The 24,059-nt window shown below is 45.0% G+C and overlaps 1 protein-coding gene across 1 annotated transcript in view; it reads left to right on the forward strand.

Annotated features, from left to right (window-relative positions):
- GLI3 (GLI family zinc finger 3) overlaps nt 1-15,215 on the forward strand; it is a 208,876-nt gene extending 193,661 nt beyond the window's left edge. Inside the window, exons 12-15 of the mRNA XM_083855267.1 lie at nt 244-408; nt 3,216-3,506; nt 6,737-7,064; nt 8,241-15,215. Of these exons, the coding sequence (XP_083711393.1) occupies nt 244-408; nt 3,216-3,506; nt 6,737-7,064; nt 8,241-10,528 (3,072 nt within the window). The 3' untranslated portion in view covers nt 10,529-15,215. The remainder of the gene's footprint in view (nt 1-243; nt 409-3,215; nt 3,507-6,736; nt 7,065-8,240) is intronic.
- Nucleotides 15,216-24,059: the final 8,844 nt, after the last annotated feature.

Genomic DNA, 24,059 nt, shown 5'->3' on the forward strand with positions numbered 1-24,059 from the left:
CAGTCTTAGTCGAAGTACGCAAATGCTAGCTCTCCTGTAAGAGAAGATACACATAGTGCTGAAGGCATTTTAACTTGAACTGTGGTGAAGTTTGCTTGGGTAAAATTAAAACCCTCCAAATCAAACCTATAATGGACAAGGTTATGAAGGCTTGGGAAATTTCTAAACTTTTGTAAGTCTACTTTTACTGTTTCCTGCAAGTCCAAAGATTAAAACTAAACCAGATTTATTTCTCATCTGCAGTTTGAAGGTTGTACAAAGGCCTACTCCAGACTAGAAAACTTGAAAACGCACTTGAGATCTCACACTGGAGAGAAACCATATGTGTGTGAACATGAAGGCTGCAACAAAGCTTTCTCCAATGCATCTGACAGGGCCAAGCACCAAAACAGGACCCATTCCAATGAGGTAAGTAAGCATAGCTTCAAAAGATTGATATAATTCATTGTTGAACAGACTTACAGTATAGTCATAGTAATGGATTACAGAGGATAGGCACAGCAACCCTCAGCAACCTGAAAGGAATATAAGTTCTGGATGGCTCTTAACAGCACAGTGTCATACAGACCTGGCATTTTGTGACATGTAGGAGAGTTTTGAATGAGGGATTCTAATGGAAATACCAGGGGCAGATTAACCAGGGACAGATCCTGTTTTCCATGTAAAGCTGGGATTATTTTTCCCTCTGGAGCTGGAAGGGCTTGTTGAGTGCCTAGATCCATCCCCATGCCTGTGTTGGCACCAGGCATCTGCTGGAAGGCAGCTTGCCCAGCATACTTTGGGGTGCTGCAGACAGCCACAGTCTCCACATTTGAAATCAGGGGTTGCCTTTTAAGTTCTGAGTTAGGCCTTTTCCTGCTTCTCTGGCCTATTTCACTTTCTTTCCATCCTGAACAAACCTCATGGACTAGGGATGCAGCAGAGGAAATATGGCCTTTCTCAAGGAAACCAGCTGTGGCAGTCACAGCTGTTTCCCGAACTCTCAGTGTAACATCTTATTACCACGTTTCCTGTTACTGCTGCCTCCTTTTTCAGGAATCACACCATTTTCTTGCATTGTCTGTGTTTCATTGCCCTGTTTCAAGTTGCCCAGAGAGTCACATCATCTCAGTCTCAGAGTACACTCTCTCCTCCTTGGCATGTCCCTCGACTCCTTCACCTCTACCCTAAACCTGGAAGTAGGGGAATACCATAGCAGCTATCCATTTCCACACAGCTTATCTCTTTCCCTAGCTGGCTGTTGGGTCTGTCGCAGGCATGCACTCGGGCCATCATATCTCCAGGGAGTATTCATGTTCCAGTCCCTGCCCTGCAGCATGTCTTCAGTCACAAGGGAAGCAGAGGGCACTGCACATCTCTGAGTTTCCTCATCCCTGCTGTGTGTGTTTTCAGCAGCCCAACTAATAATGGCACTGAAGCCCTGCAGTGATTTTGTGAATGGTCACTAAGGTAGAAGGAAGTCCACCAAGTCTTGCCAATAGCTGTCTGAGATTTCTTTTTTCATTCACTTCTGAACCAATCTGTGTGCTGCCTAGTTGATGAGTTAGACCTTCTCGTATTTAGTGATGTGACCTGCCCCTGTGTTAAGATCAGAATTTCGTGTTTAACAGTAAGTCAATCAGAGAAATTTTATGCTGCATATGATTTCTGACAGGTGCAGCCACAGGGGCAAATGAAATATTTCTTTCACCATTACTTCACACCAAAACAGGCTCATCCTCTAGAGCAACATATACTGGTGAAGTGATGTGAATACCATGAAAAGCACAGACCAAATTCAGCACTTGCTTGCAGTGCCATTTTGGTTTTAAGTAGGTAGCCTATAGAGAGCTTTAAAAGCAGCAGACATGTCTTGATGACAATATGCCTTATGCAGAGGAGGGCTAAGTGACTTGTACTTCCCTAGCAGCTTGAGAAAAACTGCCTCAGTAGCTCAACATCATCTCTAAATTGCTCATTTTTGCTCCTATTCAATTAAATGAGAGGGATTTTTCCACTGATGTCAGTGGAAGCAGTCTCAGGCCTTAGACAGCTATGATGAAACTGTATTCGTCAAAGGCTCCACAGTGCCATGTGTAAGCAGACAGAGAAGCCCTCTGAGAAACTCTGCATGAGGGTCTCTTTCTATTTTTTTGAAGGCTAGTATTTAAAAAACAAAACATTTAAAATAGTAGTTTCTTGGAAACAATTCAGTAATAAAAGTGAGTTTTCTTCCTGAGGCAATTAATGGATTTAGGAAGTGCTCAGCTCTTCTTTCTAATCTCCTCATAATACAAGAAGAAAGGCTTTGTTAATTTATAAGACAGTAAATCTGCTTTATTCTACATTGCTTAGTGAACTATAGAAATTCACAGATAAAGTGTTTTCTAAAAAAATGAGTGATGAGTTATGCTAGTAGCAGTAATAATAGTGCTAGTGCATATATTGCTGCAATGTGAAAATGTTCATGGCATTGTACCTTATGCTTTGACATTGTACTGGTGATCCGAAGGAGCCAGAGAAAGATACTTCTTCAGTTAATTCTTCCTGAACAAATTACCCAGCATCTTTTGAAGGTGGTTGTTTCTCTTAGTGTCAAGTAGTGGGTACTAGGCATACTGGGAACACTATCAAACGGCTGAGGGCAAAGGACAGGGCTGAAAATTAGACCAGTCTTCATAAATTGCCATAGCTGAATTTACTCTTCTGATAAGTGAAAGCTGTGCCAGTTGGTACCCATGAGAGACTCTGCCCTCAATCAGCTGTGCAGCACTAATTGCTGCCTCCTGAACCAAGGGCAACTAATGGTTTTGATTAGGTGCAGTCACAATTCGACAGTGCAAGGGGTGATGGCTTTAAATTGGAAGAGGGTAGATTTAGACTAGCTCTAAGGAAGAAATTGATCAGTGTGAGGGTAGTGAGGCACTGGTAGAGGTCTCCCAGAGAAGCTGTGGATGCCCCATCCCTGGAAGTGTTCAAGGCCAGGACTGAATGTGTGTTTGACCAAGGGGCCCCTGCTCATGTTGGGAAGGGAGTGGATAATTAGATAATCTTTTAATCTTTAAGGTCCCTTCCAACCCAAACCATTCTATAATTCAGATGTTGTAGAGACCATAAATTAGGTAACAAATTCACTGTGTAAGCGTATAACTGTGACACCAGCTGTGCTCCAAGGAGTTCTTTAGGAGTCCCACATGGAATTAAATCTAATATAGGTGGTTTTTGTGTCTTGTCAGAAACCATATGTTTGCAAGATACCAGGCTGCACGAAGCGCTACACAGACCCCAGCTCTCTGCGGAAGCACGTGAAGACCGTGCATGGCCCGGAGGCACACGTCACCAAGAAGCAGCGAGGAGATATCCACCCAAGGCCTCCACCACCCAGAGAGCCAGGCAGCCACTCTCAGACCCGGTCACCAGGCCATCAGACTCAGGGTGCAGTTGGTGAGCAGAAGGACCTCAGCAACACTACCTCAAAGCGTGAAGAATGCCTCCAAGTGAAAGCGGTCAAGTCAGAAAAACCAATGGTATGCAATACACTATGCCACTCCCTTTGTCCTTTTCTTCCTGCAACCAATTGATTGATAATGCCTTTATGAAATGCTCAAGTCTGTAAACTGTAGCTCAAAAGGTTTGGTTTTGTGAGGTCTTCTGCTGTGTTTACATTGTAAAATGTTTTTAAAGCCTAAGAAATAGCAAATAAAAATAATCTGTGCAATATCGAATAAGTGCAGTGCTGGCAACTGCCACAGTAATTGTTTCTCCTAAAAAGCCCCATCTTCTGGAATAAGCATAGTATGAGAAAATCAGAGTTTTCATTTTAAAACAAAGAAACAAACAAACAAACAAACTTTTTTTTGCACTCTTCTGTTTCCAGAAGAAAGATGGTGAATCTGAATCTTGCAGGCTGAAAGCCAGAGTAAAAAAAAAACAAACCAAACCACAAGAAGTCCAAATGACTAAAATGATGATATTGATGATGATCAATTTTGGAGAACCTGGGGAAGCAATCAGATTTTAGGTGCTTGAGGCTTTTGGGTCATGGATCAAACTGAAGCAGGATGAATTGACTTCCTTAAACAGCAGATGGGCATCTTTTAATAACATCTCTGTTGTGATGTGACCTCTTATGTTTATCTGATGCTTGCTCAAGTTAACCTAGTCCAAGTTTAACTAAATCAAGTTGAATTGACAGTCTGCAGGTCTTTTCTCTGATTTACCTTAACGTATTGCATTAAACTATTGAAAGGACTGTATTCCATTTTTTGAGATGGTATCTTAAATACACAAGTTCTTTTATTTGCCTGAATTTCATGTACCATCTGCCTTCTTCACCAGGGTTAATTCAAAGGCAGCCACTCCATCCTCTTCCCCATCTGGGTCCGTGATTCATCTGTATCCAGCCCTTGGGGACTACAAATATGAGCCCTACAAATTCTGCTCATACTGTTAATCATGCTGCAATTCAAAGTGATTACTCACTGAAATAGGAGATAGTGCTATGTTGTGCCTAAGGCTTATGCTCAAAGTGTTCAGTATTAATACTGAATGCAAAAACTTCAAAGGGCTGAGAGTAAACTGCTGCTAAAGTCTAAAGGAGGCCCTCTGTCGTCTTTGATGATAACTACCTTAGTTTACGAAGGAACAAAATCTCTCTTGCTTTGTTGGGTAAACATGTAGCATTATTGAGGCATGTTGAACACAGTTTTAACATGAAAATTTGTGAAAGAGGGGCAATGCCTATAGCTTACACAGTATTAATATTTCTCACTGATAATGATATTTTAAAAATAATTCTGTGTTTCTTGCTTTTCATTGCATGTATGAATTGAGGTATATTTTCTGGTTTTCAACTAATCCAATGTCTTTTCTGTCTAATGCTCTTAAATGTCTTATTCTAACTTCCTAAGGACAGTGGGTAATAAGGTGAGGGCATTTTAACTTTTCTGCTGTTTTTCTTATTGCAACATTATTTATGTTTTTATTTTAGTCTTCTGCCTGTTGTTCAGTCATTCCTTTATTTAGTAATGTGCAATCCATCAAGCACATTCCCAGTTGTAATGTGTTGTGAGCATTTTGCAACACTTGACATGTGAAAAATCTGGCTTATATTGGTGAAACATCTTCAGAAATGTCTTTGTACTTTTTTGTCTAAATGAATCATCCATTTTTTTTTTCTGTATTGCACATCTAGAAATATATATATATGTCCTGCATAATACAGTTCTTATTTCTTTGCCCTACCTCACTGTGATCTTGACATATGCTACAAGAACAGGCTTCTGATCACTATTACTCTTCTTCTGTAGGCATGGAGCTAATTGTCCAGAAGCACAAACTTTCTTCCGTATAATAACTGTTACTTCTATTCTTGTCACCAAATCTGCTATGGCCAGGATTTGGAAATGAACTTGCTCAGTGTGGCCTCATAAATTCTAAGTATCATCATTCAAGTTAGAAATAATAAAATAGTTATTGAATCTCAAAAGGACTCCTTAGGGGCATATGAAACTACAGCAGTGCCATGAATCTGTGTCTTCATTCATTGATGTTTAAAGTGAGAGTCATCCCTGCCACTTCAGAAATTCTAGACAGCATTTTTCAGTAAAATGTACATAAAGATCAGAGTGGCAGAAAAAAAAACCAAAACCACATTAGAAACCCTAAAAGTTAAATACTTACATGAAACTGTTCTTGTGAGCAAAATGATACTGCATGCCCCACTGATTTGTGATCACACTGATAGAACCTTACAGTGAAATATTAAGTCCAGAGACTTCTGTCTGTCTTCCTCTGTTTTGTCTGTCAGTTTGTCAATTTTCACATTCTTTTGTGAGAATTTTATAAAAAGTCTGAAAAGTAAATCAAGCCTGTGTTTCCCCATAGCAAGAGTTTTGCTGGAGCAGCAGAGAACACTCCCTGTTAGGAAAGAAGATGCTATTATGGCATGTTTATATCTCTGCAGATTAGCAGCCTGTATTGTCTACTTAAATTCTTGCACTTAAAATCTTGATGAAACAAGATGAATGAAACAAAGGATTTGATTTAGTAGATCATCACCTTCTTGATTCAGAGCAGAGGTGGTATAAGTTAGGTATAAGAGGAGGTTTAAGTTAGACCTGAGTGCTGCCAGGGTCATGGGAGGCTGATAATATGATACAGTATTTTTTGCACTGATGTTTTGTCCCTGTTTTATTACATGCCAACATTTCAGGCCAACCACTGCTTGTAACAATGAGCCTTAAGCCTGGAAAATGCTTATATTCTTTAGCCACAAGTCTAATTAAAAAAACCCAAATTCCAGTGTTGTTGGAGTCTTGTGTGTTTGCAAGCCTAGCAGTGTAAACTAATACCTTGTAACATGGCTGAATTCTGCTTTGGTTTTTCTGAGCTGCAGCTTGAGTTGGGAACAGGACATAAGCAAAGTAGGGTATCCATCCATATGTGCTCACATATCGCTTGAAGTGATAGAAGTAACTCTGGGAATAACTTGGACAAATGTCTTATGGAGATATATTGTATACCATCAATAACATGTGAAAGGGGATTTTAGTCTTGTGTTTTACAATGCCATTCACTGCAGTTGAAGCCAATATCTAGAAAGCCTTTTTATGAACGATCACTGCTGTTATTTACTGCTGAACTTTTTTATATCTATATCTTCAACTCCATTTAGACCTTCATTTAGCATGAATGCTCTGGTTAACATTGTTTGCTTAATGCTCACACTCTTTTGTCTCTTACTTCCCTCTAACAGACATCTCAGCCAAGCCCTGGTGGTCAGTCTACATGCAGCAGCGAACAGTCCCCCATCAGCAACTATTCCAACAATGGGATCGAGCTTACTCTGACTGGTGGTGGTAGTGTAGGAGACCTCAGTGTCATTGAAGAAACCCCAATCATGGACTCTACCATTTCCACAGCCACCACAGCACTTGGCTTACAGGCCAGGAGGAATATGACAGGGACCAAATGGATGGAGCAAGTGAAATTAGAAAGGTTGAAACAAGTTAATGGAATGCTTCCAAGACTGAACCCCGTTCCACCTTCCAAAGCCCCGGCCTTGCCACCTCTCATAGGAAATGGTGAGATACACATAAAATAAGAGTGATAACACTTTTTTTCCTTAGTCTTGTTGCTTGCTAGCTCAATCTTGCAACTCTTGCAGGAGCTGCACAGCTTAGGAAACTCAGCAGCTGTGAAATAGTTTGTAAGTTGATCACTTTTCTGTTTATTCCCTCATTGCAAGTCCTTCTACCCACCCTCTGAGAAGTCCGATAGTCCTGTGTTTTACAGAATAGGGGGTTAGCAAAGGAGCCATGAATCACATTTTCAATATTCCCTAAGCTAAAGGTTTTGACCCATAATCATCATAATTCTGTCTTGTTTTGAGGCAAGACAGAAGAAATAAATACCTGTGAGTTTATTGTATAGAAGTCTTTTGAGCCCTTTGCAAGTCAGCCTTGGCAGAGATGTGGTGGGCTTCCCTTTAAATAACCTGTTCCCACACACAGAAGAAATCATATGTACAGATGCTACTGCTGTGAAGGGGAGATATCCATGAATGAGAGGAGCAAGGTGAGGTTGAACTCTGAAGATCCCCAGTTGTTTTCCTCCAAAGAGCTGCTCATGACCAAAATGGATGTCACTGCTGCCCCTGCTTTGCCTAGAGCATGCCTGTAGGTTTTCTGGGCTCCACCCAGCAGTGACAGCCCAGGTTTTCTGAGACCCATTCAATCAAAAGAAACTATGTAAAATTAAGAAATTTATCCTGTTTACTTCAAACCAAACCAAAACAAAGAAACCAACAAAGATGTTTTGCTGTTCTTAAGAGTTATTTCAAGAATATTTCAAGAAGTCTTAGAAATGACCTTGAATAGCCTCCAGTTTGTATATTTTGCCATTCCATGCAAATGCCTGTTCAATTATATTTTGCCTATAAAAAGCTCCCTTAAGAATGTGTCCTCCTGGCACATCAGCCAGCATAGCTGCACTGCAGGCTGGAGCACTGCACCAGCTGATGACAGTTTGTGGCTATGGGCTATAAATTTTCTGCTGGGATTCACACTGAAATGTTACCCTTGAGTTTCTGAATTAGCTTTTAACCTAAGGACACAGTTCTTATCCCTACTTCTTTCAAGAAAGAGCACTACCATAATTGACTGTAATGATGTTCTTCCTCTATACTCCACTTCACTGTGTGTTTTCCACACCAGTTTCTGGATGATACCTCTTTGTTTAACTGTGAATTTTACCCACAGGTACCCAGTCGAACAGCAGCTGCAGTGTTGGAGGATCCATGACTATTCTGCCAAACAGGAATGAACTCTCAAGTACGGACATCACTGTGTTGAACATGCTGAACAGGAGGGACAGCAATACTAGCACAATCAGTTCAGCCTACCTGAGCAGCCGCAGGTCCTCTGGAATCTCACCTTGCTTCTCCAGCCGGAGGTCCAGTGATGCCTCCCAGGCAGAGGGAAGACCACAGAATGTGAGCGTTGCAGACTCCTACGACCCCATCTCGACAGACGCCTCCCGGCGCTCCAGTGAAGCGAGCCAGTGCGATGACCTGCCAAGTCTTCTCAGCCTCACCCCGGCCCAGCAATACAGGCTGAAAGCTAAATATGCAGCAGCTACTGGTGGACCCCCACCAACTCCACTGCCTAACATGGAGAGGATGAGCCTCAAGACAAGGATGGCACTCTTGGGAGACTGCAGGGAGTCTGGAGTATCTCCACTGCCTCCAGTGAATGTCTCTCGAAGATGTAGTGATGGTGGGGCAAATGGTTACAGCAGGAGGCATTTTCTGTCTCATGAAGCTTTAGGAAATGGGACAAGAAGAGCCAGTGATCCAGTCAGAATGGCCTCCGACAATCTCTCTGTCCCGAGAGTCCAGCGTTTCAACAGTCTTAATAGCTTTAACCCTCCTGCTTTGCCTCCATCCATGGAAAAGCGCAACCTTGTTCTTCAGAACTACACCTGTCCTGAGGGTGGCATCTTCCGCGGCTTCAGCTCCCCCTGTCCTCCAAGCATCAGCGAGAATGTCACCCTGGAGGCTGCTACAATGGAAGCAGGTAGCAGTCTGAATGATGAGGATCTCCTGCCAGATGATGTGGTCCAGTATCTGAATTCCCAGAACCAGGGCATGTACGACCATTTGTTGAACAATGTCCTAGACAGCAACAAAACGCATCACAGCTCAGTTTCAGGAAACAACAACCCCAGCAGCTTTGACCAGGCCCCTCCACCGAGCAGTCAGCAGGCAGGTCCCGAGGCAAATAAGAGCGACTTGCCCATTCAGTGGAATGAAGTAAGCTCAGGAAGTTCTGACTTATCTCCTTCAAAGCTGAAATGTGGTCAGCGGTCAGCAGTGCAGCAGGCTCGGGCCTTCAGACTGCATAACAATATGATGGTTCAGCAGCAGAACCTGGAGAGAAGCAACATGGCCCAGCAGAATGGCTACCAGAACCTGGTGGAGAGCAACACTGCCTACAGTTTACAGCAAAACATGACTCTTGGCAGCAGAGCCGGGAATTCTTTCAGCGTGCAGTCCAACAAGCCTTACAGTGAATGCACGGGCAGGCAAGCAATGATGTCTGGGGTGGCAGACAATTCCTGTGGCATGGCAGTGCAAGGGCAGAAGCTGAGAATCAGCAACATGCCAGTGAATGGGAACCAGCAAAATTTCAGCCATCCCCTGGTATCTGGCAATCAAACCACCAGTATGGCAAACGGGATGCAGGACAGAAATATGATGGAACAGGAATATTTGCAAAGCCAGCCAGTTGGAAATGGCGTTCATTACCAGGGAGTCAATCAATCTGGTCAAATGATGCTAGGGCAGGTTAGTCCTACCTCACAAGGAAGCCTGTATCAAGGGCCACAGAGTTGTCCACTGGTGTCTCATACCGTTGGTACCCAGCCTTCAGGTTTGTCAGTGACCAAAAGTTACCAGTCATGCTCTAATTACAGCAGCAACAGACGGCAAAACATGTTGAGAAGCAACCTGTCCCAACAGCAAAGACACATAGATGAAGGCGACCAGACATACAGGGTAAACACCATTAAGATGGAAATGCAAGGTCAATCACAGCAGTTCTGCTCTAACATGCAGAATTACTCTGGTCAGTTATATGACCAAACCGTGGGCTTTAGCCACCAAGCTATGAAAACAGGTTCTTTCTTTGGTTCAGAAGCCAGCTGCCTGCTGCAGGGGACTGCAACTGAAAACTCATCTGAGCTTCTTTCCCCAGGGGCTAACCAAGTGTCAAGCACGGTTGACAGCATTGACAGCAGTCTAGAGGGTGTGCAGATAGATTTTGATGCTATCATTGATGATGGGGACCATGTCAGCTTAATTTCGGGAGCCCTGAGCCCAAGTATCATTCAAAATGTCTCCCGCAATTCCTCACGCCTCACCACTCCCCGAGCATCTCTTACATTCCCAGCTATGCCTGTAAGCACAACCAACATGGCTATTGGGGACATGAGCTCTTTGTTGACCTCACTTGCAGAAGAAAGCAAGTTTCTTGCTGTTATGCAATAGACATACAAAACAAAAAACACTTAGGAGATAACAGATGGAAAAAGAAAAAGACTCATATTTTTTAGCTGTGTATGTATTTTAGCAGTCTCATCTCACCTAAATGGGATGTGTTTCAAGTATATTCCTTTTATGGAATAAGGACTCTGAAAACCCTAAAGTGTTCTAGGGAGAAACTGTCTTCCATTTCAGTTTTGAATCAGTATTGCTATGCCCATTCCCTCCCTTTCTCTCTTTTCTCTCTCTCTCTCTCCCTCTCTTCCTCTCTCTCTTGCCCTTTTCAAATGTCTGTATGCTTCTTTTTCTTTTTCTTTTTGTTTTTTTAATTGTAACCCGATGTAAACGTGTGAAGTGCATGTTGTTTTGTTTTGTTTTTTGGTTTGTTGGGTTTTTTGGGGGATTTTTTGGTTTTTCTGGGGGGAGGGGTTTGTAAGAAAGGCCTGATTAAATGACTTGACAAATTTCTGTTACTCAAATGAAGCTATACCTTGTAAATTTTCCCCTTGCACCTATAACCAGGCACAATGTGAAGTGAGCATACAGTGATGAAATCCTCTCTGGATGCACTGGACACATCACGCTGAGGTGGAAAAGCAGTTTAAAAATGCACTGCCATGGTACCTCTGGGCTGCAGTTTCAGAGATAATGGAGCACAAAAATTTGGGAGGTTCAAGCAAATAAGAAGTGTAACAACTATCAGCCCTTTGATCTCTAGTGAAAGCGTAAGGTTTTTGTAAATGCACACAGAGATAGCTGTCACTGCCTTGAATAACGATGCTGAGATTGTGTCGTGTTTGACCTGTTTCAGGGGAAAGCGAGGACCAGAAAGCTGTTCGTAGCCCAACTCTCATCTTTTGTAGTATTTGGTATTCTGGTTCTCAGCCTTCTTTTTTAAATGACTGGATAGCAAAATTATGGGCACGTGTAGTGACTTGGGTAGTCTATAGTCTTCTCATCGCATACCACATTTGTGGAGATACATCAGGGTATTATGTAGTATTTCATACAATGAAATAACAAAATAGCAGTATTTCATACTGAGATTTCTTTTTTAATGCAAATTGTTGAGCTGTAACTTGCTGAGTCACTGGTTCTTATTTGCTGGAAGAACTGTGTGTACATCTCCTTTACCCCAGATAGCTCCATGGATACTTACAGCTTCAAAAGCATCATGGGCATGTTGGTAAAAGAAATAGAAAATGAATGGTTGGCCCAGTTCTCAGACTAGCCAAATAAATCAAAGCAGTTGCAAGCAATCTGATAATCTTAAATGTTTTTCCACTGTGTCCAGGCTTTACAAAATTAAGACATTTAAACTGCCATTAAAAATAGCAAAGAAACAAGGGGAACGGCAAGTATTCACAGATCACAGACTATTCTGATCTGGAATTATTATCAGGTCCAACTCTTCAGTGAATGGCCTGTATGAGGATCAAACCCACAACTTTGATGCTATTAGCACCATGTTCTAACCAACTGAGTTGTCTGGCAACTAATCAAAGCTCAGAAAAACCAACCCAGCTTCTTTCTCTCTCTCTTGGTAACACCATGTGCATTTAATTTCAAAGCAAACCAGTGGGTCAATGCCCAGGGTCAGTTACACCAGTAAAACATCAAAACCAGCATACTGTGATCATGAAGCTACACACTGGTAGAGGTGAATGGCATTTGCTCTGTGAGCACTGGCTTGTTTTCGGTTCTGCTGGGCTCTGTGTCTGCACCCCTGAACACACAGTGCTCTTGGGTGAACAGGCTGCTGTGGGGAACAATCACAAGACCACAGTTCAAGTTCACCCACTCCTAGAAAGAAGCTGCATGGAGTTCCAGCCCTTGCAGACTTCTTGGTTAAATCCCAATAGTGAATGAAGTCCTACTATGGGATGTAAATTGTGCAGGCACTTACAGTCACTTATATTTGATGTCTGTGAACAGCTGATGTTATAGTAGACATACAGTGAGAAGAGGGAGCATAGTCAGGTTTAAAATACGGATAAACTTCAGCCCAGTCAAAATCAGAAGGTGACTTCTATAGGCTAGAAAACCATAGCATTTTTTTCAATTGTAAAAGAAAAGGTGAAATACCAGCTGATTCAGCACATGGCATTTGAGGAAATGTGTAGGAATGGAATCTCAGTGAAGCTGTCTGGTAACATTGATCCGTTAACAACTGGTAGAGGACGAATCTATATATCAGTAGGAAAACATCATAGGAATCTAGTGCAGGGGCCATATTTGAGCTTATCACAGCACATACCAAGAGATTTGCACTGTGAGCTGGAGTGTCAGAAATCAAGACAAATGTTAATATCCTACACCTTTTATCATGATCTAGCTCCTGTTTTGCTTTGTATCTTTAGCATGTATTTCTTTCTTAACCTGTCCCAGGCACACATATTTGCTCATCCTGCACTTTTCTCTTTGCCAGTTCCCCTGCCAACCTCCCTGCCCCATACCAGCTGTCATAGCCCACTTGCAGTGGTCCTTGGGCTGCACAGGTAGTTGGGCACAGCTCACCATGGCAAAGACTGGATTGCTGTGGCAGCAGGAAGAAGCTGCTCCCTGTTGCCCTCTTGTTGCCCAAAGGCCCTGTAGAGTCCTGCTGCCTGTACACAACCATTGTCCCTGCCCTGCTGCTGGGACAAGAAGGGATGCATCCCACTGGGAGGTCCCCAGGGGCAGGGATGTTCCAAGGCCATGCTGTGCATTGCAGTGCTGGGATACAGCTCACAGCCCTGCAGAGAAGCAGCACCATAGGCATGAAGAAAGGCTGTGCTGGACATGTTTCAGACGGTTCTCACTAACCAATCCTGGCTGTTTATTAAAGCCATCAATTACATGTTTATAAACAATTTCAACAGGGAGACTTATGACCAGCCTGGGAGTAGGTTGCTTGGGAGAGAAATCTTTTATTGTTATGGAGCCAATACATTAAAAAAAACCCCAAACATCCCCAACTATTTTTTAAACTCAATTTTCCAGTTCATAATTGTATCTGCTGGTGCAATTGATGCTGGGAAGCTATTAACAGATGTGATCCATCAGAGCTGGGAAGGGGCCATTTATATTGCTCCAGGGTAAAAGGGACTGTTTGAGTAGCCAGTTTGCCTTCCTGGATTTGACAAACCTTCGTCACTCACTTAGCCTTGTCTTGGGCCAACAGTGTGTCTTGGCAGAAACCACATGCTCAAGAAAGTCATCCCATTTGATTTGGCAAAGCTGAAGAATCAGAGACTCCACTGTCTCCTTGTGAAGTTTGTGCAAATGATTTATCGTTTTCACCATTAATGTATGTGCCGCTTATATTCATGTGCCACTTTTCAGTTCTTAGTATTTTCTCACGCTTTTCTGTTTTATCCTAAGGAGCCTGGTTTTGGTACCTTTAAGGGTAGCAATACATCATATCCCAGCTATTTTGGGTTTTGGTTCTGTTTTGATAAGGTAGACTGGTCTCTCTGAGCATGGCACTGTTACACTGGACACCAGCTCTCACTTGTCAACCTCCTTCTCAACATGTGGCAGTCTGGGGAAAAGTCCCATCAACACTGGTGGGATGAGTTTACTAGCATCCCTCTACCCTTCTTCTTCCAGATACAGAGTCAAAGCTTGCTTTTGTGTACGTGGCACATCAGTTGATATTTGCATAGCTGTTGGAAACCCATTGCTCACCCAAGAGTACAAGAAAATGCACAAAATATTGTGAATGTTCTATTTTTAAAATATTGCAGCATAAGTCTTAATCACCTTTTTCTTGTAATGGCTCTGTGAGGGTCTTCCATATTTGTTACTGTTGGCCTTGGTCACATCAGTAACACTCAGCCTGCCTGAACTGTGTGTGTTTCTCCAGACAGTTTTACTTTCCACAGAGTGGAAATTGCCAGTGAAGAGTTTACCTGTCAGTTACACCCGGGTGAAGGAAAAATGTGTTTGCAGGAAAGTCAGTGGGCTTCCACATGGGCTTTGCTGGGGGGGGTACGATGGTCCCACACATCCACGTGGCAGATGATGTTACTCTGCCCTTGGAGAATGGCCCCAAATGGTGGGTGCATTAAGGTGCTGGCTGGCTGCTGACTTCCCATCCCTGCTTCCCCTGCCCCTGAGTGAGATGGTTGGTTGGCCTGCCCGTGCCTGTCCTGCCATGGCCTGTGCGCCCGGACAGCAGTGTTTATATTCCCGCAATGTATGTGCCTTATTTTGTGTTGACCCTGTAAAAGAGAGGGACCAGGATGTGTTGCCAAATTTTCCTGATGAGGCTGTACTTGCCATTGAGCTAATAGCACATACCACTGTTAATAGTGTCTGAAACGTCTTGTAAATCTCTGGTATTCATGTGTTATTGTCCTTGGATTGGTGGAATGTCTCCTATGGAACAGTTACTGTTGTCAGTCCTGCAGATGTGTAAGATAAAAAAGTGTTACTTTTCTTTTTCAACTTCAAATTTTTTTTTATAAAGCTTGTAATCCTTTTTTTTAAAAAAAAAAAAAAAGTGTAAATACATTTATGTACGGTAGGAATAGTGTTCAGCTGTAACAGACCTTAGTGGTCTTCATTTGATAAACCTGAAGTTATGATCTGATGTTTCTCAAGCCTTAGGTTGATCTGAAGGGTCTGTAGCACTGTGTACATATGAACTGTACTTCTGCTTTCAGAACCACTTAGCTTTTTTGTAACAAAGAAAAAAAATGTTTCTTACAATGTCAATAAAAACAAAAGCCTTTGTACTTAAGTTCTTAGCTTTCAGCTTCTGAAGTATCTCCTTTGGGGGGAGGGAGGGAGCTATTTTTTCAGACATCTGAAAAGCCTGGTTGCAATCAGTGCTTGTATCGCTTCCACTCAGAGCTGCTTTCTTATTTCTGTTTCCCAGCCTGTTGCTTCACTCCATTCACAGTTTAAATACAGATGCGAAAACAAAACAGGGTGTTTACCTTCTCGCTAAAGAAAAATGGCTGATGGGTGTTGGGTGGAAAAATAAATGAAAATGCAGTGTCACACAGATGAAGTGTTTGAAGGGGGGAGAGAGAGAGACTGACTTGGTTGAATCTGCTGCAGGAGCAGTCAGTTTAGAGGCCAAAGCCAAGCTGTGCTGAATTCTGAGCTGTTCTGTGGGGGCTGTGTTTCCATCCCTTGCTTGTCAAGGGTGTCTCACAACGGCTTGCTCACCCATGAAGAAGCATAGGGAGGAGGAAGAGAAGTTCCCTTGGCTGGGTTAATCTGTAAATGTCCACTCAGGTGGTTACAGCGTAATCTGCAAAGAACTAGACACAGTTGTCTGTAAACCTGGACATATTTAATGAGTGCTCCTGTTGACTACAGTTGTTATGGATGATGTCAAGTTAGTGGTGGCAAACAGTATAGAAAATGTTGTAGCACTGCTTCGTCTTAAGGTGTCTGAGCTGTTCTCATTTCAAAGCCTTTTGTTTCCATTGCTTGCACCTTGGCAAGACCCAGAGCACCCTGTTGAGCTGTCAGTGCTCAGCTTCTGCCTAAGGCCTTTCTCAGCCAAAATAGGTGAGCCATTTCCCTGGTGGGAGGTAACTTTGCATTGTTATTTGCTCGTGTTAACTTATTTTCGTGTGCGTGTGTGTTCTGTTCTGTTGTGCTTTGTTGTTCACCATTATTAAGTTTTTGTCATTTGGCACAGGCCTTAAGGTTTAGGAGGGACAAATGGTAGAATGGAGAGCTAAAGCCTAAAGCGTGCCCAGCTGAGAAGCCAGTGAGGCAGGAGAGCCCTGGGAGTGGCCTGGTAGGAGAGAAGGAGGCCCTGGAGTTTGAAAGGGAGGTTAATGGTGGCCATGGTGCCTTAGCTTATATGCTGCAATCCAAAATTCTCCTTAAGTTTGGCAGTGCTTCAGGATCAGCTGTCTTTGGGGGATGGGTGTGTGTGACAGTAGCCTCCCCACAGCTTTGATCAGCATCAGGAGGGAACAAGCCTCAGACAACGACATAATGGACCAGCAGAGAAACAAGCAGGCCTGTGGGGGCTGGGGAATCAGGGGCAGGATCCATGCTGACCACAGATGATGGCTGTCAGGGGCTTAGGGTCAAGGCATTTCTGAGCCTTACCAGCCACCTGCATGTAGTGGGAGGTGAGGAATTCCCACTTCTTACATGCTAATGCAGTAAAGTCTGCACACATGCCCGTGTGCAGAGCATCGTGCTAAACAAGTGTCATCAGCATTGCACACCTGCTGCCATAGGGGAGCCCGCTACTTCTACCTCTAACAAACCCTTGCATGCTCATCTTCAATCTGTATCTCCTCCACCAGCTGGATCTACTTCAGGATGAAAGTCAAGAGGGCAGGAGATGCCAAGGGGCCCCCTGTCCTGTTCAGAACGTTGGTGGTTTGCTGTGTTGAGGCTGCAGATAAAGGTGCTGCCAGGCAGTGCAAGGTCAGGCACCAAGCTTACAGCATTTCCAGAGCTGAGCTCTACTAGTTCTCCAGGTCTTATTCCTGGTCCTCCAGCCTGACCTGGGATTGGGCTGATGAAAATCTGCATGTTCAAAGCTGCAGCCAGACAGGAGGACCTGTGTTGCCATGTGGTAAAGCTCAATATAATGCCAAGTTCTCAGGAAAACAAAAAATAGCAGGGCAGTCATGGTTTGTACCATCCAAAATCAGCAGATGCTGTTGACCTTTAGTCTGTGCTTTAGTGCCAAGGCTGTAAATGAATTAATTTAATTCAGTAAATTGGTTTCTTTCTTCAGACAGGCATGAGAGAGAACTGCAGTTTGCAAAGCCTGAAAAAAATACAACAGAGATATACAGCATCAATCAGCAAGGAAGGCGAAAACTCCCTACAGCCCCCCTGTACCCTAAACAGGTGGCATGACATTACTACACCCAAACCCGAAGATGAGCAACTCAAAAATCACCAATAATGTGATGTAATGTGTAACCTGGCCTGCCATGGTTGGGGATGAAGCAGGGGAAGAGCAGACAGTGTGGGCCCACAGTGCTGATGGAGTTACTGGGCTGGCTGGGTTTAAGCCATGGCACTGTAGGGCAGCTCAGTGTAATTTTTTTCCTTTCCCAAATTTTGCGGGCTTGACTGTGTAATCTTTAAGCTGCTTTTTCAAAGAGAGGGTAATGGGAAGGAGACGACTTGTTCTCTTCAGGCTGAAACACAAGCTATTTGTGTTAGGAACATGGCTTTGTTACATGATTAGTGCAATGGGAGCCCTTAGGCACCACTTCCCAGTACAAACAACTAGTATTAATAACTCATGTTAAAATTGCCTGCTATTTAATAACCTGGGCCTCTTTCCACCCCGAGACACATAACTGCTTTGTGTTCCCACCATCTCTGCCTGTCTTCCCTCACTGGCTTTGGACTCTCCTTGCTTATTTCCCATGAAAAATAAAAAAAAATATTTGGGCAAGAAGAAAGAAGAACTGACAGTGTTTTAACAGGAATCCCCGCAGCCCTTGTCTTTGTACCTCCTTGCCTGCCCCCTCCACCATGGGGTACTGCTCTTGCATCTGATGTGAGGCCACTCATTGCTGCTGTGCCTCACAATCTCAGTCCCCTGTTTTCGCCCATGTTCTGGGGACGGAGTGACCTATTTCATCCCTTGCCAAGGAAGCAGCTGCCCTCCCTCTGAGCTGCCCCAGCTGGCTGAGACGTGATAGACCAACACTGTTACTCATGGGTGGGAGGCCCATGTGAGTCATGCTTCCCTTCGCCCCACACGCAGGGTGGCTGCGGCAGGAGAGCAGAGAGCGGGGCTGCCTCCCGCGCACGGCCGTGCACGGCAGCGGCACAGTTGGGCCCAGGTGGGAGCAAGAAGCAGTGGGTAGATCAGATGGTGATGAACCATAAACAGGATTGTTTCCCATCCCAAAGGCTGGCTGAGCTGCTCCAGCCTTTGCCAGCAGCACTAGGATGGCTGTCAGGTCTGCAAGGCGGTCTCTAAGCCACCCTGCTTTGCTGAAAAACATTACTAATGTTCCCACGACCGGAGCAAGGGAGAAAGAGACAAATAACTTGGACGGCAACATGAAACAGTGGCAAAAATCTGGAAGACAGAGGAGGAGAGAGGAAAACAAGAAGAGGGTGGAAAGCTCTTTAATGACTGAAAGAGCCCCAGATGGATGCAAACCGAGAAAAGGCCAGAGACAGAAATAGTACCACTAATTAGCTGAGCTGAACGACCCCACTCCTGCTGTACCTGAGCATCCTCCGCTGTCCTCAGAGCCCCGATGCTGTCAGCCCTGGGAGAGGAGGAGTGGGAGCAGGGAGCTGCTCAGACCTGGATGAACAGAAGCAATTAAGTTCCTATAGCAACACTTAGTGAAAAATCCCAAAGCAGAGGCCCCTATAGAGCTGGATAGAAAAGGGGTTGTGACTCCAGGCAGCATCCTCTGAGGGAGAACCATGAGAAATGCGTGCTTCCCTGTCCTGAGCATCGTCCCTGCTGCACCTTTGCTGCTTGAAGACTTCCCATTTCCATTATATGAGCACCCAGCCCTCCCCAAGACATAGGAAAAGTTCACTGCCTATTTTGCCTTGAGGCAGTTTTGTTTTGAAGTCCTGCAGCAAATCCCACAGTGCCAAGGAATTGTGGCGATATTTTCACTGGCAAATTTATCTGGAAGACTTTTGCTGGGAAAGGGCAGAAATATCTCATCTCTGTCATTGCTGACCACTTCAGCCTCCAGTCAACTGCTCTCAGTAAACTCCTTCAACTTTATCTGTGGGACCCCATGGCATGGCATTGCCTAAATATGGCTTTTAGGATGGAGCTTCAAAGAAGAAAAAATGGCATGCATCATCCTACTTCAGAAGCTGAACTTGAGCTCTCATCAGAAGTTTACAAATGTAAAAGAGAGTTAAAAATCCCCAAGTCATACCTTTTGTGAAAACAGTCATCAGGCACTGAACCCTCAGAGTTGTGTAGTTCCATGGCAAAGGCCCCAGTGCCCATGGTGAGGCTGGGGGCTGGTCACCAGAAGCCAAGGGCTACAGGGCTGCCATAAGTGGCAAAGTGTGCTGCAGCATGTGTGGGCACCGGGTTTTGTTCCCTTCCAGCAACAGTAAATCAAGCTGCCCTTTGCAACCCTCCAGGGAGGAGCAGTGTGGTTTGGCCCCCAGGGCTGCTACATCACCTTTGGAGTGGAGCAAGCTCCTGCTGCAGATCCAGCTGGCAAGAGCTCTCCTTTGGACACTACTAATAGAACACACCACGCCATGCTTGGTTTTTTTGTTGTAGGGAATCAAAGGAATTCATGTCTCTGATGTTTGCGGTGCAGCATCCCAGTCCAGGCCCACCATGGCCTCATTGCAGGCTGGCACAGTGTGAGCAAGCCCAGTGGCACAGCTCCTACGCCTGACCTGTGTCCTTCCCTTGCCTTGGATGCCTCTCCTTTTCCTCTTCTTCTCAAGGCTGGGCTGTAGGATAGGGGAAAACCAAGAATACTGCATGCTATTTTTTTCTCTCCTTAGCTGGTCTTGGAGATTGCTGCTGTTTCCTCCCAATTACAGAAAATGCTTGAAGCTGTGCAGAGGCTTAGCCACACTGGGAGGCAGCAATGCCTTTCTTAGCTCTGTGGGGTGCAGTCTTGAACCACTGTAGCACTTCTTGCTTACCCTTGTTCCCTGAGATATCTGAGGTTTCAGTCTTAGGTTTCAATTGCTCTTCACCTGAGCTCTGCTTGGCATGGGCAGCCAGAAAGTGCCGAGCTCCAGTTTAACTGGAGCATCAGCAGAGAAAGGGAAAGCTGGAGCATCAGCCAGCAAAATGTAATAGGGAATCCTCTTGCCCCCATCTCTGCTGATGCTAAAGCCAAGGCCTGGCTTTCCTGTTTGAAACAGGATTGGGGGCTGGGGTCGGGTCTGCTTTTAGCAGTTTCCATAGTTTCAGAGGCTTGTGTGTCAATCTTTGCTTAGAAGCTCTGGGGCAAAGAGTCCCATTCTGCAGAAAGCCCAGGAGAATACAGAATCCCCTTGGACTTTTTATTGTGAAGGAGAAGCTGCTCAAAACCAAAATCAACAGTCCTGAAGCAAATAGTGCAGGCTTTGATCTACCCAGTTAAATATGAACCCTGGTGAACTGGATCTTCCTCTCTTTGTGCGTGTTCTCAAACAAAGTATTTTCCTTCAAGAGAACAGGCTGCAGACTGGCAGGCTTTCTCTTCTTCTGTCCTACACCAGATGATGAGTTTTATGACAACATTGTCCTGATTTAAGTCATCCCATGCTTGGCTGGCCTTGTGCTAAACATAAAAAAGGAGAGCCTAAAACCCCCCAAACGTTGTTCCCAGTGTGCCCTAGACAGTGGCACTGCTTAGATTTGCTGGTGCCACTGTGTTTGCTGAGTATAAGTATTTGGTCAGTCTTTGAGCTGATAAGTGCTGGTCCACTGCAATGAAAACATCAGATTTAGAGGAAGAAAAACAAAGGGAGCAGACTGAATTTAGTAATTTTAGAAACACTACTGAGCAGAAATGGAGCCAGCTCAGTTTCAAACTGGGGGTGTCCTTGAAAGCTGTAGCCACATATGATCATCTCAGGACTGGCTCCAGGGCCAGCTCTTCCTCCTCTGCCCAGGGACCATTTCATGTTTTTTGCAAGACAGGAGGTTTCCAAAAAGCATGTCTGAAGCCCTCAGGAGTTGAGAACCACCACTGCTTCATCACCACTGGTACAAGGAAAACTGGACCTTGCTGCCTGGCTTTCAGGTCCTTCCTCAGGTAGCACAGCTGGGACAGGGAGCTGACCTGTACCACCCTGACCCTGGGTCTGGAAAACCCCAACTGCAGCTTAGGTCAGGGAAGAATAAAAGGAAAACCTTCCTGAAAGGCAAACAAATGGCAAAAGTGAAACAATGAGCCAGTTGCTTACCAGGAAAATCCCCCAGCTGCTGTGTGGGTGGTGTGGGAGCACAGCCCCATGACTGCTGGGAATTTGGGGCCCTTCCAGACAGCGGTGGGAGCCAGGGGCACAGCAGTGATGGTGTTCAAGGAGCACAGCCTGGCCTGCCCAACCAGCTGCCATCCCCATGAGTTAAAGTCAGCAAAGTTCTGGGGTACCTGTGCAGGACCAATGTGTGGGAAGTAGCCACAGGGTTTGAGAGCAGGAGAGAAGGGGTTTGCCTTGCCCCTGTCCTTTCACCTAGGACTGGGGCTGGGTGCCTGGTTTGCTCTGCAGTTCTGCTCACTGTGCTGTCACATCTTGCTCAGTCTCACCTGCCTCCTTGGCTCCATCACACTTCGGCTTTCTAGCTTCTAATAGTCCTCTCCCAGTATTTGGTGCTCACCTCCGAGGGCTCAGCAGTGACCCTGTCTGCCCTGGATGTGCATTTTCCCCCTGGGCCACAGCTCACATGGTTGGAAGCAGTGGGGCAAGAACCATCTTTGTGCCTGAGGTCCCAAGCTGTAGCAGCAGTCCAGTGCTGCCACACTGTGGGAATCACGGTTCATGATGCTGACCTTCTCTGTGGCCAGCCTGCAGTGCCAGCCTGGCTGCAGAGACACCCCACTGTGGGCATGCTGCTCCCATGCATGGGCTCTGCTGAGACCACTGTCTCCCTGTGAAGGGAGATCCTTAATTGACCGCCTGGGGCTGTAATTTAGGGTAGTGATGACTTTCTTGCCCCCACCCTGGACTGGCTTCTGGTCTGCAGCCAAGACACAGAGAGCCATCACCTGTCAAGGCTTCAGCTGCATGTTCCTAGGACTGAGGCCTCTCCAACCTCCACCACCACTTTCCTGCTTTTGTTTTTAAATGGTCAAACACCAGGCAGAGTAAATCCCACTGGGGCATGGAAAAAGGTGGTGCAGAAGTCTGTCTGGGGAACATGTGTGTGACTTTGCCCTGTCATCACCCTTCCTCCCTGGAAGCATCCAAACAAGTGAATGAGGCATCCCAATCAAACCCCCTGGTGCCTTTCAGTAGCAGGAACAGAAGTGACTCTGCCGCCAAGATGAATTTGGCAGCCATGTAGCAGATTTTTGCATATGCTCTAAACAGTATTTGGATGGCAAATAAGGACAAACACAGCTTTGCCCTTGAGAGCAAACTACCTAAGCTGGCTGCTGGTGCAGGTAATTAATAGCAACTGCTTTATATAAAGCAGCAGGAGGAGCAGTCCATTTTCCACAGCTCCTGAACTGGCCCAGTGGTGGCACTGGCATTGGGACAGAGGGCATTGGGACAGAGGGCTCACGGCTGGAGGACCAGCACTGCTCACAGCACCGCTCACAGCGCAATTTGCAGTCTCTTGCTGAGCTGCTCAGTGCTGCCCTCAAAGACAAACCACCAGCTGTGGCCAGCTCAGCTTGGGAAGGCTGATGGGCTGGGAGCCCAAAGCAGTGTGGAGTTTTCCATGGTCAGTTATTGTGCTGGCATGGCCAGAAGCTGCTATTATTAGATGGCATATGAATCACCCGCACGACTGGAATTAGCAGCCTCAGCCTGAGCTGAGCTGGACACTTATTGGAAAGCCTCATTTAAGCCCAGCCAAGAGACAAAAGTGGACAGGGCTCAGAGAAATTGCTTGCCCAATGCCCACTTTACCCCTGGCTAATGCCTCTTCCAGCTGAGAGGGAAGTACCAGCTCTGGGGGTTTCCCATGGCCCCAGTGGTGTGACAGAGGAGAGGAAGGATCTGGAAAACAACATCCTTATTTGTGTACTGCCAACCCCATACAAAATATAGCAAGAGAAGGAAAACCTTTGGGGGATACAATCTTGAATCATGGTCTGATGGGGCTGGTTAAAAGGTCACAGCCTGACAAAAGGTAGGGGTGAAGGGCTTACAGCTGCCATGCCTGTGCCTGTGCCTGGTCTGCTGCAAAGCAACTCAAGTGTGCAACGCAAGCAGCTGCTGAGCAGGGTAGGAGGGCTCTGTGGCTGTAGGGCCCAAACCGGCAGAATACTGGGAAATCACTGGGTGCAGAGCAAAAGAAAGAAAGAAAAGAGGGAGCTGGAAACACATTTGCTTTTCTGGATGAGAAAACGCTGACGCCCTTTGATTCCTGTTTTGACTCATTTAAGCCTGGAACTGTAGTAAGACAGCCCAGTAACACAACTTGTAGGAATTGCAGCTGCTAAAGTTTTCCTTCAATCTTGTCACTAGTCATTTTGCCCATGTTGTTCCTCATTTACTCTTTTGCAAATGAGAAAAAGTCCAGTCTTCATGTTCTCTTGTATGGTTGTGAATCAAATGCATCGGCAGTAAAGTTCAATCACCAGAGCTGTGCTGTGCTCTTTGCTTCACCCTGAGCTTTTCCTTCCAAAATTAAAATTGCATACTATGTCATCTTTTCACAGGACATGAAATAGAACTTCATATGCATTGCAAAGTCACACCAAGACACATTGTGAAGAGTGGTGGAATACACACCATTTCTTATAGCCTAACAAAGGAGCTTTTATTTAATAATGAACTATTACAGCACAGTACAAAGATTTGCTTTGTTCAGTGACTAGAAATTGTTAGCAGATTTTTCCAGCCACCGGGACTTGACAGTTCACTTAGGAAATCAATTCTTAAAGCTAGAGTGCCTACATGACTATTTGGCTCTTGGAGCACTGCA

The sequence above is a fragment of the Zosterops lateralis genome (assembly GCF_965231275.1).
Source record: "Zosterops lateralis genome assembly, chromosome: 1".
Taxonomy (NCBI): domain Eukaryota; kingdom Metazoa; phylum Chordata; class Aves; order Passeriformes; family Zosteropidae; genus Zosterops; species Zosterops lateralis.